The sequence below is a fragment of the Cynocephalus volans genome, chromosome X (genome assembly GCF_027409185.1).
Source record: "Cynocephalus volans isolate mCynVol1 chromosome X, mCynVol1.pri, whole genome shotgun sequence".
Classification (NCBI taxonomy): Eukaryota; Metazoa; Chordata; class Mammalia; order Dermoptera; family Cynocephalidae; genus Cynocephalus; species Cynocephalus volans.
Window position 1 is genome coordinate 116,943,971 of NC_084478.1, and position 15,310 is coordinate 116,959,280.

Here is a 15,310-nt window from a genome sequence, read left to right on the forward strand (position 1 = left end):
AAATCCATAATTTCATTTATTCATTCAACAATTACTATTGAGCACCTACTATATGCTAGATACTGATTTTGCCTCTGGAGATTCAGTGGTGAACTTAACAAAGTACTTACACTCAGGAACTTATTTTATGTTTTGTAAGTTTGTGTGTGTGTGTGTGTGTGTGTGTGTGTATTTTTTAATTTATTTATTTTTTGGCTGCTGGCTGGTATAGGAATCTAACCCTTCACCTTGGTGTTACCAGCATCACATTCTCCCAAGTGAGGTACCCGGCCAGCCCAATTTTTGTATACTGTATTTATTTGTTTATGAACAGCCACACTTGTATATTCCCTTTGGTAGAGAGGCAGTGGGAATTGTATGTTTCATTTATTTAAAATATTCGAGTGTCTTTTATTCATAGCAGTAGAGAAAGAACTATAGGACACAAAAAAGAACAAATCTGTTTCTGTCTGGAAAGTCTTACAGTCTAGATAAATCAGTGGTTCCTAACCAGAGGAGGCGATTTTGTCCCCCAGGGGACATTTGGCAATGTCCAGGGGTGTTTTTGGTTGTCAGAACTGGAGGGGGAAGTGTTACAGTCATCTAGTGGGTAGAGAGCCCTGGGATGCTGCTGACATCCTACAGTGCACAGGACAGCCCCACAAATAATTTTCTGGCCCACAAATGTCAAGAATACCCAGGTGGATACATACATTAAAGGTTTGTTTGTTTGTTTTTTGGCTGGCCAGTTGCACATTTGTTTAGAGTGTAACCTTATAACACCAAGGTCATGGGTTTGGATCCCCTCACCGGCCAGCCACCAAAAAAAAAAAAAAAGTTTTTTTAAAAAATTACTAGGTATTATATGATAAACGTTAAATGAGTGATATATACAAAGTGATCCAGAGAAGAGAAAGATCATTCTAGACTGAATTGTTAAGGGGAGGCGTCATGAAGGAAGTGGGGCTCAAGCTGGTGTTATGTTACTCTTCTGCTCAATTCAAGACAGAGGAAAGCCTCCATGGCTCTGCTGCCTCTCTGGCCTCAATCTCCTACCTCTTTCCCCCTCACCCCTCCACTGCAGCTGACCTGCTTTTGCATTTCCTTGAAAATATCAAGTGTGCTTCTGTCTCGTGGAATCTGCTCTTGCTGTTCCCTCTGATTCAAGTATGCTTCCCCAGATATCCATGTTTCACTCCCTCACCTCCTGCTTTGTTCAATCTCTTATTAGAGAGAACGTCCCTAATCATATTCTCCATAAAATATTAGCTCCTGCCCCCTCTACCACCTTTCCCCTTACTATGATTTTTGGTCTCCATAGCAAGACTATACCTGGCCCAGACCAGACAATCAAGAAATAGTGTAGAATAAGTGAATTTGTTAAATATTAATAATGGCAGGATTGAGTTTTTAAATGACCACTGGCCTAGAACAGTGCCTGCCTCATAGTAGGGACTTCATAAATAGTGAATAAAAAATGATAAAATAGAGAGCAAAAGGAAATTAATATGAACAAAATTAGCTCATAACCATCTTTAGAAAGTATTCTTAGAGGACAATTACTACATGCTGTGTATACTGGCACATCTGAATACATCGAATAAATATTTTATTTTTAATTCTGACTTAGCTTTTTCACTTTATATTCATTCTTGATCTGTGCCTCATAGTTAAGAAATAGTTTCTGAAATTCTATATCCTAGCTGTATGCGAAGCCAGGTACTATATAAAACGTTAAGTGCATTTTAGGAAGTCTAAAGGCAGCTCTTTACCAATTCTACAATTTTCTATTTTCATTTGCACTTAATCACTAATTCACCCTTCCTCCACTCAGGGAGCCACTACAGACAATTATGCTAATGCTAACAGCAATAGCAGCTAATGTTTATTAAGGACTTTTTGTGCTACAGACTGTCCTGAAGGCTGCGCATACATTGTCTGGTTTTATTCATACTACAGGAAACCAATGTTATCACATTCATGTATATTAACCAACTCTAAATTACCTTCTGTTGCTGGCCCAAGGCCCAAACCCCCGAACTCCTAACCCCCTGAGCTATGACTACCTGCACCCCGCTTAATTCTATTTTCTCTTTTGCATTGCCTCTAGGAACCCTCCTAGAAAGAGGAGCCCCGCGCGTTCCTCCCCCTCCCTCCAGCTATGCCTTGGGAACCTTTACTATAACATTTCCCCCTCCCCCTCCACTCCTACCCCTCCCTCTCCACTCCTACCCCTCCCCACGACGGATGACAATCCAGAGGGCACTAGGGCTGACTAGCTACGTAAAAGCGCCTGTGACTGCCTAGTAACGGAGCCTCGCAGTCGGACGCGCGGCGGACAAAGGGAGGGGCGAGAGAGCTGGCGCGCGCACGCGTAAGGACTTTGCAGCGTAGCTACAGGGCGGAACCTTGCCAGGCAGCAGAGGCAGAGGAGCGATCATCGCCAGAGCGCTGGTTTCTTTCCTTTGGATGGGACAAACTAGCTTTTAGGAGTGAAGAGAGTACACAATTATTCCACAATGTCTGGTGAGTCAGGCCAGCCTCAGGCTGGTCCCTCACATGCTGGGCTCAATTTGCCTAGCTTTGGGAGAAATCAGGCTGGGGTCCCGGGAGGAGTGATCCGACGGGCAGGCGCCCGGGGACCCAGGTCCTGGATCCAAAAGGTTCTTGAGCAAATAACGGGCTCACCTCGCCAGTGGGTCACTCCCTCAGAGGTGGTGCCTGTCACTGTGCTGGCCGTCCAAAGGTACCTGTTAGAGGATGAGCCACGCGACACGGTGCCCAAGCCTCCTCTTTACTGCTATGATGTGACGATCTCGGATGGGGTGTACCAGGAGAAGTGCTACCTGGACCCGAGCTTGAACTCTCTCGTATACCAAAATATTCTTAAAGTTGGCATAGAAGTGAAAATAACTAAAGTCTCGTGTCTTTACAACGAGAAAAGATTAGGCCAGGGGATTCTGTGCATAGATAACGTCCACTGTGGGGATACGTTGGACAGAATTTCTTTAGAAACTCCCTTCAGAAATAGAGCACACGAGGAGAAACCAGAGAGGCCTTTAAGGGGTGGGCAGAGTCATTATCTGGCTCTGTGGAATAACGAAGATCCATACGGAGATATCTGGCTAAACGACAAGCAACCTGAGGAGCACGATTTTAGCGGTAAGTAATTGGAGGGAAAGAAGGAGGATTTTTAAAAATAGTTTTCAGGAGCTTGCGCTAACGGGAAAGGAAACGAAGGTGCTTTGGTTTGTGATTGTTAATTACAAGCCAGCAGTGGTGGTTGATAAGTTTTCTTGAATGACGGAGAGACGCTTTCTTAATGAAATTTTCACAGCCTGTGTCTTGGTTTGATTGCAAAAGTGGCCATTCAGGAAGCGTCTGACTACATGTTAAATTTAATCTGGCGAACGTACTGTTGTGAAGTTACTATTTCTCATGCGTGCGTTATACGTTTGACTACGGTGGAATTAGTCTTAGTTTCATTCTCATTCCAGTTGTGGAAATAGTACATTGTGTCAGTTGAAGAGCATATAGATTTCAATTGAGCATAAAAGTTGTACATATTTTCGGCTTTGAATGTTTTAACCTTCGTTCGAAAAGGATGTACCGTGAGGTATTTCTTAATAATTTTACATTAATTGAAACGCCACTTTTGTGTCTTTCAGTGTAACAGTTATGTAAATATCTTATTACTACGCACAGTACTGATCTAAGAAGTTCAGCTTTTCTGTATCAGAAGCAGGAAGTTAACCTGAAAATGCCAGCTCGTCATCAGCAACTGCTCTAAAATATTTTTTCTATAAGAGATGGAATTGAGGGGAATGATAGTACTATAGGCATGAACACGTATAGAATGTGGAAGAAATAAAATGCAGAAAAATAAAGGACTTTAAAGAGAAAGATTATCATTTTCGGCGTTTACTGCTTTTCAGTCCTTTTTTTTTTTTTACTTTGTGGTCACAATGCTACATGACAGAAAATCTTACTATGACGTGTAAGCAACAAACTTAGGATGAACAAACAAAGTGAAGGATAACTGGCTCAAAAACTGTGCAATTATAGTCACATCCAGTTATAAGGGGGAAAAGATGTTATAGAAATACATAGCCAAGGATGATTTAAATAACTAAATATTAAAAGCAAGATAGTTATTTCCGGGATGAAATAATAGACTCATTTTTATCTCAAGCAGGGAATAAGGCAGTAGTGCATTACTACTGTAAATATTGATCACTTTTATTTTTAGAATTGAATATGTAAATGAAAATTTGGCTCCGTAGAAGAATAATTAACTGGATAATAATTTGTTAAAGTGTATTTTGTTTTTCTTCTGATTATGAAAATCATATCTATTCATTTATTGAAATCATATTTTATTACAAAAGGCAATATCCGTGTGCTAAAAAAATTCAAACTGTATATTTAAAAGTATATTGTGTTAAAAGTGTAAGACCCAAGTATAATAAAACGTTGGTAAAATCTAAGTGGGTATATTGGTGTTCACTGTAAAATTCTTTCAGGTTTGCTGTGTTTGAAATCGTTAATTATAAAATGTTGGAGTGGAGTGACCGACCTCTTTCACCTTCCCCCATGCCTTCAACTTTCTCTTCAAAATTCCAAACTGTGAGCAGTTTTGTGTGTATCTTTGAAAAAAAAAAATGAATTATGTGGCATTGTGTAATTTGCTGTTTCCACTAAATGTATCTCAGGCATCTTTCATGTACATCTGTGCATACAATATTCCACAGTATGATTTTACCATAACTTCTATACTCACTTATAATTTTAGGCAATTATTCATTTTTCAGTATTAAATACAGTGCTAAACATCGTTAGGATGTGCACATATTTTTATTCACTATGTTCAAGTATTTCTGTTGAATAGATGGATTTCTAGAAGTGAAATTGCTGGGTTAAAGAGTATTCGAATTTTTTAATTTAGTGGATGTTAGCAAATAATCTTCTAAAAAGATTATACTAATTTACATTCACCAACCTATATATGAGTGTGCCCATTTCTCCATATTTTACTATTTTTAAATTATATCTTTTGAATATTTATGGTTAATTTATAGGATTTCTTTGCTAATGGGTATTAAATTTTTGTCTGCTATATACTGCAAATTATTTTCTTGCACTCTTGTCCTTTTTCTCTTAATTTTGCTTATGGTACATTTGTGTGCTTGTACACACAATAGGTGTAACTTGTACACACTAAAGTGAAAAAGTCTTACAAATACAGATTGATAACTTTATACATATACATATATATACACCTGTACAACCACCCCCCCCATCAAGATATAGAACATTTTAAGCACCCCAAAATATTCCCTCATGCCTCCTCTTGGCCAGTACCCTGCCCATAAGGTAACTCATATTGTGACCTCAAAGACAGCTTTTAAACTGGTTAGATCCTGCCATTCTCCTGCCTAAATCTCGCCAGTGGCTCCCTATTGCATTTAGACCACAATACAAACTTCCTGCCAGGGTCCACAAGGCCCTACAAGTTTGCAGAAGTTGGCAAACTTTCTGTAAAGACAACTATCCAGTTTTGCCACTGTATGGTGAAAGCAGCCATATGCAGTATGTAAATGAACGGGTCTGGCTTTGTTCCAATAGAACTTTATTTATGAAAACAAGCAGCAGGTGGGATTTGCTTACCAGCCATAGCTTGTGGAGCCCTGCCCTACAGAATCCCCTCTAACATTATCTCTAACCCCTTTCCTCCACCATTTGGTTTAGCAATACCAGCCTTCTTTTTGATCCTCAAACGTCCCCTTTTTTTCCAGCCTCAGGTACTTTACACCTGCTTTTTCCTCTTTCTGGAAATTTTTTTCCCATTCTCAGGTTTCAGCTCAAATACGAGGGTACTTCCAAAAGTTCATGGAGAGATTCGTATTCTCTTTTAATACTATTTTTCCATGAACACATTAAAAAGAGCTATTTAAATAAGTGTTTTCTCCCCATTTATTCTTATGACATCACTTTGCAAATGCCCTTCATAGAATCATAGCACTCTGAAATTATTTTATTCGGTTTTCTTTCTCCTCCTACCTTTCTATAAGATCCCTGACCCTTTTTTTCATTGCTGTGGGCCATATTCCCTATACCCAGAACAATCTTTTTGCAAATACTAGGTATTCAAGTAAGTGTGTGTTGAATAAAGGAATGAATGAGTTAAATTACAATGATGGATTTCCTAATGTTGAGCCACTTTTAATTCCTACTTGGTCATGGTTATTATTTTTACATCTGTATATTTAAGTGAATTTGGTCCATCAAGTTTTTTGGCGGGGGGTTACTTTTTCAGTCTAATTTTAAAATCAGGTTAATATTAGCCTAATAGAATGAGTTGGGAAGTGTGCCTTGTTTTCTGTGCATACAGAAATTATGTGTTCATTGAAGGTGTGGTAGAATTTACCCCTAAAACTATCAACCTAGTGTCTTGGGCCAGGATTAGGGGGTGGTAGGAATGACTCCTTTTCCACTTCTTGTAGAGAAAGCAATCAGACCAATAATGCTTCTTCTTGAGTCCATCTTTGAGAGTTGATATTTCACTTGGAGATCTCATTCACCTAGAACTCAAAGTTGTAAATAATAATCTGTATTTTTTAATCTATCTGGTTAGTTATGCCTCCTTTCACAGCCCTGATGTTTGTGTGTTCACCTTTTCTCATGATCATTCTTTTCAGCGGTTTGTCTGTTGTTATTTTTAAAAAGACTCTTGACTTTGCTAATAAAGGAACCTATATTAGGGAGATGTTTTCTACTCTGTGCTATCATCTTGAATTCCTTCTACTTCCTTTGTTAATATTTTTCTTGTATTACTTACTTCAGTTGAACAGTTAGGTTCATTTATTTCCTTGTTTATTTCTTCCAAAGGTTTTTAAAATTCTGAGGTTTCTCATGGATACTGCTTTGGCTGTATTCCCCAGGATTTGAAGTGTAGAGATTTTATTGTTATTCATTATTCATATTTTCTAATTTTCAATTGCACTTCTTCTTTAACCTCCAAAAGCTTAGAAAAAGCTTATTATATATGAAGTTCCTTATTATATCAAGTTTTTAAAATTTAATTCAAATATTCCATATTCTAGGTTTTTTTATTGGTTATGAATATTCATGAGATACAAAGCTGATCGTCACCCCTCAGGACCAAGATGTGAAGGCCAGATTCACACTGGCAGCATGCACATTACCACAAATTGTGTATCCAAGGAAGAATAAAATCAAAAGTACAAGTTAATCCTTTAAGATGATGAATATCTTTTAAGCAGTTTTGTGCTTCCAGAAGGTTTGGAAATTAAAACATTTTAAATAAATTATATGGTATTTGAGAAGATAATAAGTGCCATGTAGAAAATAAAGTGAGATAGGAGATAAGTAAAGGGGTCAGTTTTCAACAGCAATATTAGGGATAATGTCACTGAAAAAGTGACCTTTGAACCAAGGTCACAGGTTCAGATATCCATTCCAGCCAGCTGCCAAAAAAAAAAAAAAAGTGACCTTTGAGCAAAAGTTGAGGTGAGGGAAGAGGTCACTTGGATATCTAAGGGGAAGACGGACAGAACAGCAAGTGCAAAGGCCCTGTTCACAGGACCATGTCTGGCATGTTTGGAGAAGATAACTTATACTATATATGAAACTGAGGTGAGGACAATATAGAAATGTGTCATAAAACAGTTCTATAAATTAAATATAAGTGCTTACTGGTGGGAAAATATTCCATTACATTGAGTTTTTTCCAGAAAACATCTTAAGGAAGGTAAGTTTAGATCCAAGTTTTTCAGGAAGTAATTAAATGGTTTGGTAATGTGGAGGGCATTCTAGATGGAACAATGTGTTACTTAATATAAGTATTTACCTATGTTCCAGGCATATGTAATTATGTAATTTGTGTGGGAGAATTATATAGAAGTATATAGACTTGCTTAGTTGATAAGAACGAGTTGCTTTGGAGATAATCTGACTAACATTTTTAACCAGTAAAATAGATGATATGTTAAGTAGGATTTTTTTCTCTTTTTTATATTCTAGACACAAAAATAATTTCCCTTTCTCACCTTGAGATGACCTGGACTAACAGAAGGAATTTTCCTGCATTGCTTGTAAGGATCTTGCATAAATCAAAACTACGATACTATGGGAAACCTGATAAAAAGATGGTTGAACCATACCAGGTACATGTAATGATAAAATATTATGTTAATTTAAAGTCATAGATTATAATTTACAGACCCACTCTATATTAGGACAACTTATTTGTTTAAATAACATTTCATACATTCAATTTAATCATTTTTAAATGTACATAAATATATATTGCAAACTATTTTTCTGTATAATTTATTGTGTGAAAAGAAATTCCTTCTGTATTAGTGCCCTTTAATTCTCTGATCCAGCAGGTCCCTTTCATACCCTTTTCTTTTTCTTCAACCTTTTCCTTGCTGAGCTTTCTGCACCAGCCTATAAACATATTCTAGTGTTCCATTTAAAAAAAAATAAAGGAAAAAAATCTGGCTTGACCTTATGATTCCTCTATTCCCTCTCTCTTTCTCTCAGGCAAGCTTCTTGAAGAAGTAGCCTACACTAAGTGTTTTCACATTCTTGTCTCCCATTTACTTCTCAACACAATTAGTTTGGCTTTTTTCTTCAGTTTTTCTTTCATTACTAAACTTGTAATTGTAAAATCTGACACTTTTCTATTGTCTTGACTCTGTGCCATGTAATGCTGATGAGATCTACTTTCTTGATGATATGTTTGTGTTCTATTTTTAACTTAATGTTATACTGTATTTTCCCTTGTTGTCAAGAACTATTTTAAGTGGTTTATTAAACTTTTATTTATTTATTTATTTATTTATTTGCAAAACGTTTCTTTTTATTGTAACATAGTTGATTGCACATATCTGTGGGGTACAGAATTGAATATCAATTCTTGTGTGCAATATGTGATGCACAAATCTGAATAATTAGTATATTCAACATTATACAATATACATTTTCAATTTTAAATTTATAAACACAACGTAGAATTATTAGTCTAATATTTTTTATCTCTACATTACCTATTTTCTTCCAATATTTTTTTTGGATAATTTATTATACATATATGTGGAGTACAACATTAATTTTCAGTAATTGTGTACAATGTGCGATGTTTAGATCAGGATAGTTGGCTTATTCATCACTATAATACACAATCATTCTTTGTGTCCATTGACCAATTCCTCATTAGCCCCTCTGCCCTACCCCAACTTTTCCACCTCTAGTTGTCTAAAAGTTCAATGTATTACTATGATTATTGTTTCTTTCTTTCTCTCAGTCTCTCTTTATTGTTCATTTGTTTATTTATGGATTCAGCTCCCGGTTATGAGTGAGAACATGTGGTATTTCTCTTTCTGTACTTGGGTTGTTTCACTTAGAATAACTTTCTCCAAGCTCATCCATGTTGCTGCAAATGGTAGAATTTCATTCTTTTTTATGGCTGAGTAGTATTCCATTGTGTATATACACCATAATTCCCTTATTCAATCATCCATCAATGGACATTTAGATTGGTTCCATCACCTGGCTATTGTAAATACAGCTGCAATAAACATGGGAGTGCAGGTATCCCTTCAACCTGATGTTTTCCAGTCCTCTGGTTATATGCCCAGTAGTGGGATTACTGGATCATATGGAAGTTTTATCCATAGTTGTTAAAGGAACCTCCATACTGTTCTCATTAATGGCTATACTAATTTACAGTCCTACCAATAGTGCAGAAGGGTTCCTCTTTCTCCACATCCTCACCAATATTTGTTATTCTCTGTCTTTTTTATAACAGCCAGTCTAACTGGGGTGAGATGACATCTCAAAGTGGTTTTGAGTTGTATTTCCCTGATGATTAAAGATGTTGAGCATTTTTTCATATACCTGTTGGCCGTTTGCATGTCTTCCTTTGAGAAATGTCTATTCAGCTCCTTTGCCCATTTTTAATTGCATTTTTTTTCTGTAAAGTTGTCTGAGCTCTTTGTATATTCTGGATATTAATCCCTTGTCGGATGCATAGTTTGCAAATATTTTCTCCCATTCTGTAGGATGTCTTTTCACGCTGTTGATTATTTCCTTTGCTGTGCAGAAGCTTTTTAGTTTGATATAATTCCATTTGTTTATTTTTTCTTTTGTTGCCTGTGCTTTTGGGGTGTTATTCATAAAGCCATTGCCTAGTCCTAAATCCTGGAGCACTTCCTCTATATTTTCTTCTAGGAGCTTTAAAGTTTCAGGCCTTATATTTAAGTCTCTAATTCATTTTGAGTTCATTTTGGTATATGGTGAGAGGTACAGATCAAGTTTCATTCTTCTACAAATGGATATCCAGTTTTCCCAGCACCGTTTATTAAAGAGGCAGTCTTTTTGCCAAAATTATACATGCTTATTTTAGAGAATTTAGAAAATGTAGAAAGCCATATAAAGTGAATAATACCACCCCAAATCCTGCCTCTCACAAAGAGCCACTGTTAACGTGGTGTGTTTTATTCTGTTTCTTGGGTGTGTGTAAATCAGTTACTCATGTATACACATATATATGCATATCATGTATATACATATATCTATCAAATAATATGTATATCATATTATATGTATCACATATGTGTGCATATGTATGTGTATTATGTATTGCATGTAACCATGTATGTCATATATTACATTAAATTATCTTACAAAATGGGCACCATGTTGTGCATACAATTTTGTATCACTGAACATTTTCTTAAGTGTTTTATCATATCACCAAAAGTCATTCATAATTTTTTATATTTATAGATTCTATCATATGATATCATAAATTTTTCAGTTATTTCCCTATAATTTTTTGCTTCCTCATTCTTGAAATACTTTCCTCCCTGGAGTTTTGACTATGCTTGTTCCTTTGTTTCTGTACCTCCTTGTATCTCCATCATTTTGCCTCTGCTTACCTCTCCAGTCTCATCTCCTCCTGAGCTCTCCATGCCTCATTCTAGCCAAAATTGCCCTACCTAGAATTTCCCAAATGTAAACAATTGTTTTCTACCTTTTCATGCCTCTGCTTGTGTTTTTCCTTCTACATAAAATGCTCTTCCTCTCAACTCTTATCAGATTGGCAAAGCCATCTTTAAGATTCAGTTCAATACTTACTTCTGCTTTAAGTCTTTCCATGTATAACTGTATGCATAGTCACTAGGGAGAATCAACTACAGTCTATTCAAGACCCAACTACATGCCCTTTCATATATCTATCAGAGCATGCACAAGCCAGTTACACATATTTGTAATAGATTTGCTGACCCTACTCCTTGGCTATAGGGAGGCAGTGTGGTATAGTGCTTAAGAGGATATGCCCTGTAGTCAGATGAACTGAGTTTGAGTCTCAGTTTTGTCTACCACTTCTTATCTTTATGACATAGGGAAAGTTATGAATCCTCTTTCTGCCTCAGTTTACTTATCTGTAAAATTGGGGATACTAATTGTACTTACCTTACAAGGTTGATGTGAGGATTGAATTAGTTAATATAGGTTTATATTATTTATATTATTATATATAGGTTAATATATATTTACCTATGTTTCAGGCACACAATAAGTCCTATATACATTTTAGCTATTATTATTAGGGATAGTGTCTGATTCATCTCTTTATCCCAATGCCTAACATGATGTCTGTAACATTATAGGGACTCAATAAATGTTTAATGAATAAAGGAATAAATTACCCAGAATGTATATTCGCTAGTAAGAGAAAGGGTCTGAGAATGTAACATCATCATTTAAGAAGAAATTAAGTGAGCTAGAGAACACTTCAAAGACTGCCTTTCAGGCAGAACCAAAGTTGTCTGTCACTATGTTTTAAAACTGAAAAAAACTCCATAAAGTATTTTCTATTGCAATAGACTTCTCTATTTCAACTATACCCAGACTCAGCAATAATGTATACTGACATTAATGATCCTTTTTTCTACTAGCATAATTACTCAAGTAGTATTTCAGAAATAATTCCCATGTCATTTATACTAGAGTCTATACCACTATAATTAAATTAATATAATCAGGGTATTAATGGCATTGTGCCCACTTAGTTTTATGAGAAAACTTCAGAAAGTTCATGGAAAAATAGAAATTAAAGATAATACGAATCTTTTGCATGAACTTTTTTGAAGTATCCTTGTATATCCGTAATATAAATATCAAGGCCCTCCAGTGATTCAGATAATTAAGAATGATGTCAGCATCTTTACTTAAAACCTCTAAAATGTGATTTGCTCATTCATTTCACAAATGTATTTTGTGGTTACTCTGTCTAAGGCACTGTGCTGAACATTATGGGAGAACTAAATTTAAATAAGATTTGGCCCGTGTCACAGAACTTACAATCACACAAATAAGATAGTACTACATCTGGGACTTCCATGCATCTTGTAGCAATCTCTCCTTTACATCACCAATATTAGCAGAGTTGACAACTGAATCATTATTAATAAGGGATTAAAATTTAAATGTTCTTTTCTATCAGCCTAAATTATCACAGATAATATGCTGTATATCACCTGTATAGATAAAGTAGCAAATATGTATGTGCTTTTACTCTTTTTTTCTAGACCTTTTTGGAAGTTGCTGACAGTTCAGGCATGGTGTCGGTGATTATGTGGAATGCTCTGTGTCCTGAGTGGTATAAAAGTTTGCAGGTTGGTTTAGTTCTTCTGCTTCAAGATTATTCCATTAAGAAGAGTTACCCATTCAGGGTGCAGCCTCTCCCTGTGGATCCAGAGACCAAACTAATTTCTACAATGGGTTAAGTATTCAATCAGTTTGTTCTCTTATGGCTATATTGTTTATATAAATTTGCAAAGTACCATATCAGACAAAGGACTATAAAAATTACTGAAGCTCTTAGAATCTCACAAACCTGTAAATCTCTTAATCCATAAAATTTTCAAGCAATCACATAATAAATATACTTATTTATTATTACGTTTATTAAGAAAAATCTTCTGAGATACTTATTGTTGCTTATAGAATGGGGTGTATTATTTTTGTTTTCTTTTATGTTTTGTCACATAATATTAAGTTAATGACTTGAATATATTTTACTGTTGCTACTAAGAGCTATCTCGAAAGGGCTTTTGTTCACTTTTTTATTTTGAAATAATTTCAAACTTACATAAAAGTTGAAAGAATAGTGTAAAGTACTCCCATATACCCTTCACCTGTATTTAACAATTGCTAATGTTTACCTTTGCTTCATCATTCTCTCTCTCTCTCCCCCCCTTATAAATCATATATATTTTCCTCTGAACCATTTGAGAGAAAGTGGCAGCCATCATACATACCCTTTTACCCTAAACACTTCAGTAATATTTTAGAATATATTTCCTAAGAGTAAGACCATTCCATTACATAATTACAGAACAATTAGTAAAATCAGGAAATTTTAAATAGATACAATACTGTTATCTAACAAATAGTCAATATTAAATTTTTGCCAATTGCTGCAATCTTGAAAGAGATTTTCCGAATTAGTATCGAAATCAAAGTTTTGACATCTTGGCATCCCAAATATTTTGGGAACATTAGGATTAATATATTAAAACGATTACTTGTAGATGTGGATGTGATTTTTTTTCACTTTCACTTTTCAGAATTGTAGATTACATCACTCACAAGTTTAAAGATTTTATTTGGCTTGTAATAGTTTTATTCTGAACCTATATTTCTATGTATTTTAAATTCACCAGATAATCCATTAAGCTTAATTACTTAATCTTCAAATAAATGTAGTAGTTGTTCATTGTTTTCTTAAATATGTGTTTATTTGGGAAAACCTCATATGATTCTTTATTAAAATCTTGCATTTTGCAGGCATTGGTCAGATCTTGCTAGATGAAGAAGTTATTACCTAAATATTTTGGTACACTTAGTCCATTATCTCATTACTCTTTTCTATAGAAAGGTGAAAAATTAAATTGATTGAGATATTGTAAGTTAATTGAGAGAATACGGTAACATTTGGCAAAAGGAAGATAATTTACAACATGTACAAGTATTTATTATGTCTACCAAATTATAAATTATATTCCCCAACCAAGCATATCCAAGTGACGAAATTGCTTTAGTAAGGATTTAGACATTCTTTCTCAATAACAGATAAGGTAAGTGACTTTGTTGATGACACATAATAAATCATAAAAATCAAAATCTAGTTCTCCTGATACCTAGCCCAGTGCTCTTTCTACTAGATACTGTTTTCTTATGTAAAGAGAATCTGAGTCATAGTTTTTACATGGCTGTGGACAAACCTAGAAATATGTATGGTACTAATAACTGCTTCTAAACCTTAAAAACAGAAAAGCAGGACAATAGACAGCATGTACTCAGTAGATAAACAGCCACACTATGCTACCTGTGCTACATAGAATTATAGGGTCAGATTTTCATAATGGAAACTTTCTTGTTAATATGCAAGAAACTATTTATGCTTTCCAGTGAATAATTGTAGATACAGAAATTAATTTTTAAAATGCTTGCCTTAATGAGAATATATTTAAACTGTGCCTTTTAGTCTTTAGTTTTACTTCTTATTAATGTTAGCAGCAGTCTCTATTTTATCCCATACCTTTTTGATAAGTAACAAGACTTTTTCCCTCTCTGTCAAAGGGCCAACAAACTATTTCTGTAAAGGGCCAGATAGTAAATGTTTTAGGCTTTGCAGGCAATGTGTTCTCTGTCACAACTACTCAGCTCTGCCTTAGTAGAGTGAAGGCAGCCATATACAATATTAAATAAATGGGCATGGTTGTGTTCCAATAAATGTTTATTTACAAAACTGGGAAGCCACCTGCAGCCTGTAGTTTGTCCAGCCTATATGTATAAGAAGATCTCAACTCTGAATGTATGTTTATTAGTCCGTTTTTGTTGCTTATAACAAAGTACACTGAACTGAGTGATTTATAAAGAAAATGAAATTTATTGCTTACAGTTTCTGAGTCTGAGAAGTCCAAAGTCCATCTGGTGGTGACAACAGTGACCAAGGAATCTCACATTGCAAGATGGTGGAAGCAGAGAGCAGAGAGAGAGAGAGAGACAGACTCTCCTCTTATTTTAAAGCCCTCAGAACCATGCCCCTGACCACCATTTTTAATCCATTCCCTCCAGCATGGTCCTACAATCCAATCACCCCTCAAGGCTCCACCTTTCAATTACCATAATAGGATTTCCCACCCTCTTAGCAGTCAGTGAAGGCTAAGTAAGTTTCTAATACATAAAACTTGGGGGGCACGATTCAAGCTTCAAGGAGTTTTGGGGGGAC

At 35.4% G+C, this 15,310-nt stretch overlaps 1 protein-coding gene across 2 annotated transcripts in view; it reads left to right on the top strand.

Moving 5' to 3' along the window:
* The first annotated feature begins 2,498 nt into the window (after nucleotides 1-2,498).
* The window catches only part of RADX (RPA1 related single stranded DNA binding protein, X-linked), a 76,488-nt gene continuing 63,676 nt past the window's right edge, over nucleotides 2,499-15,310 (top strand). For both annotated transcript variants that reach the window (XM_063084393.1, XM_063084394.1), the window contains exons 1-3: nucleotides 2,499-3,141; nucleotides 8,023-8,165; nucleotides 12,603-12,795. In XM_063084393.1, the coding sequence (XP_062940463.1) occupies nucleotides 2,499-3,141; nucleotides 8,023-8,165; nucleotides 12,603-12,795 (979 nt within the window). The remainder of the gene's footprint in view (nucleotides 3,142-8,022; nucleotides 8,166-12,602; nucleotides 12,796-15,310) is intronic.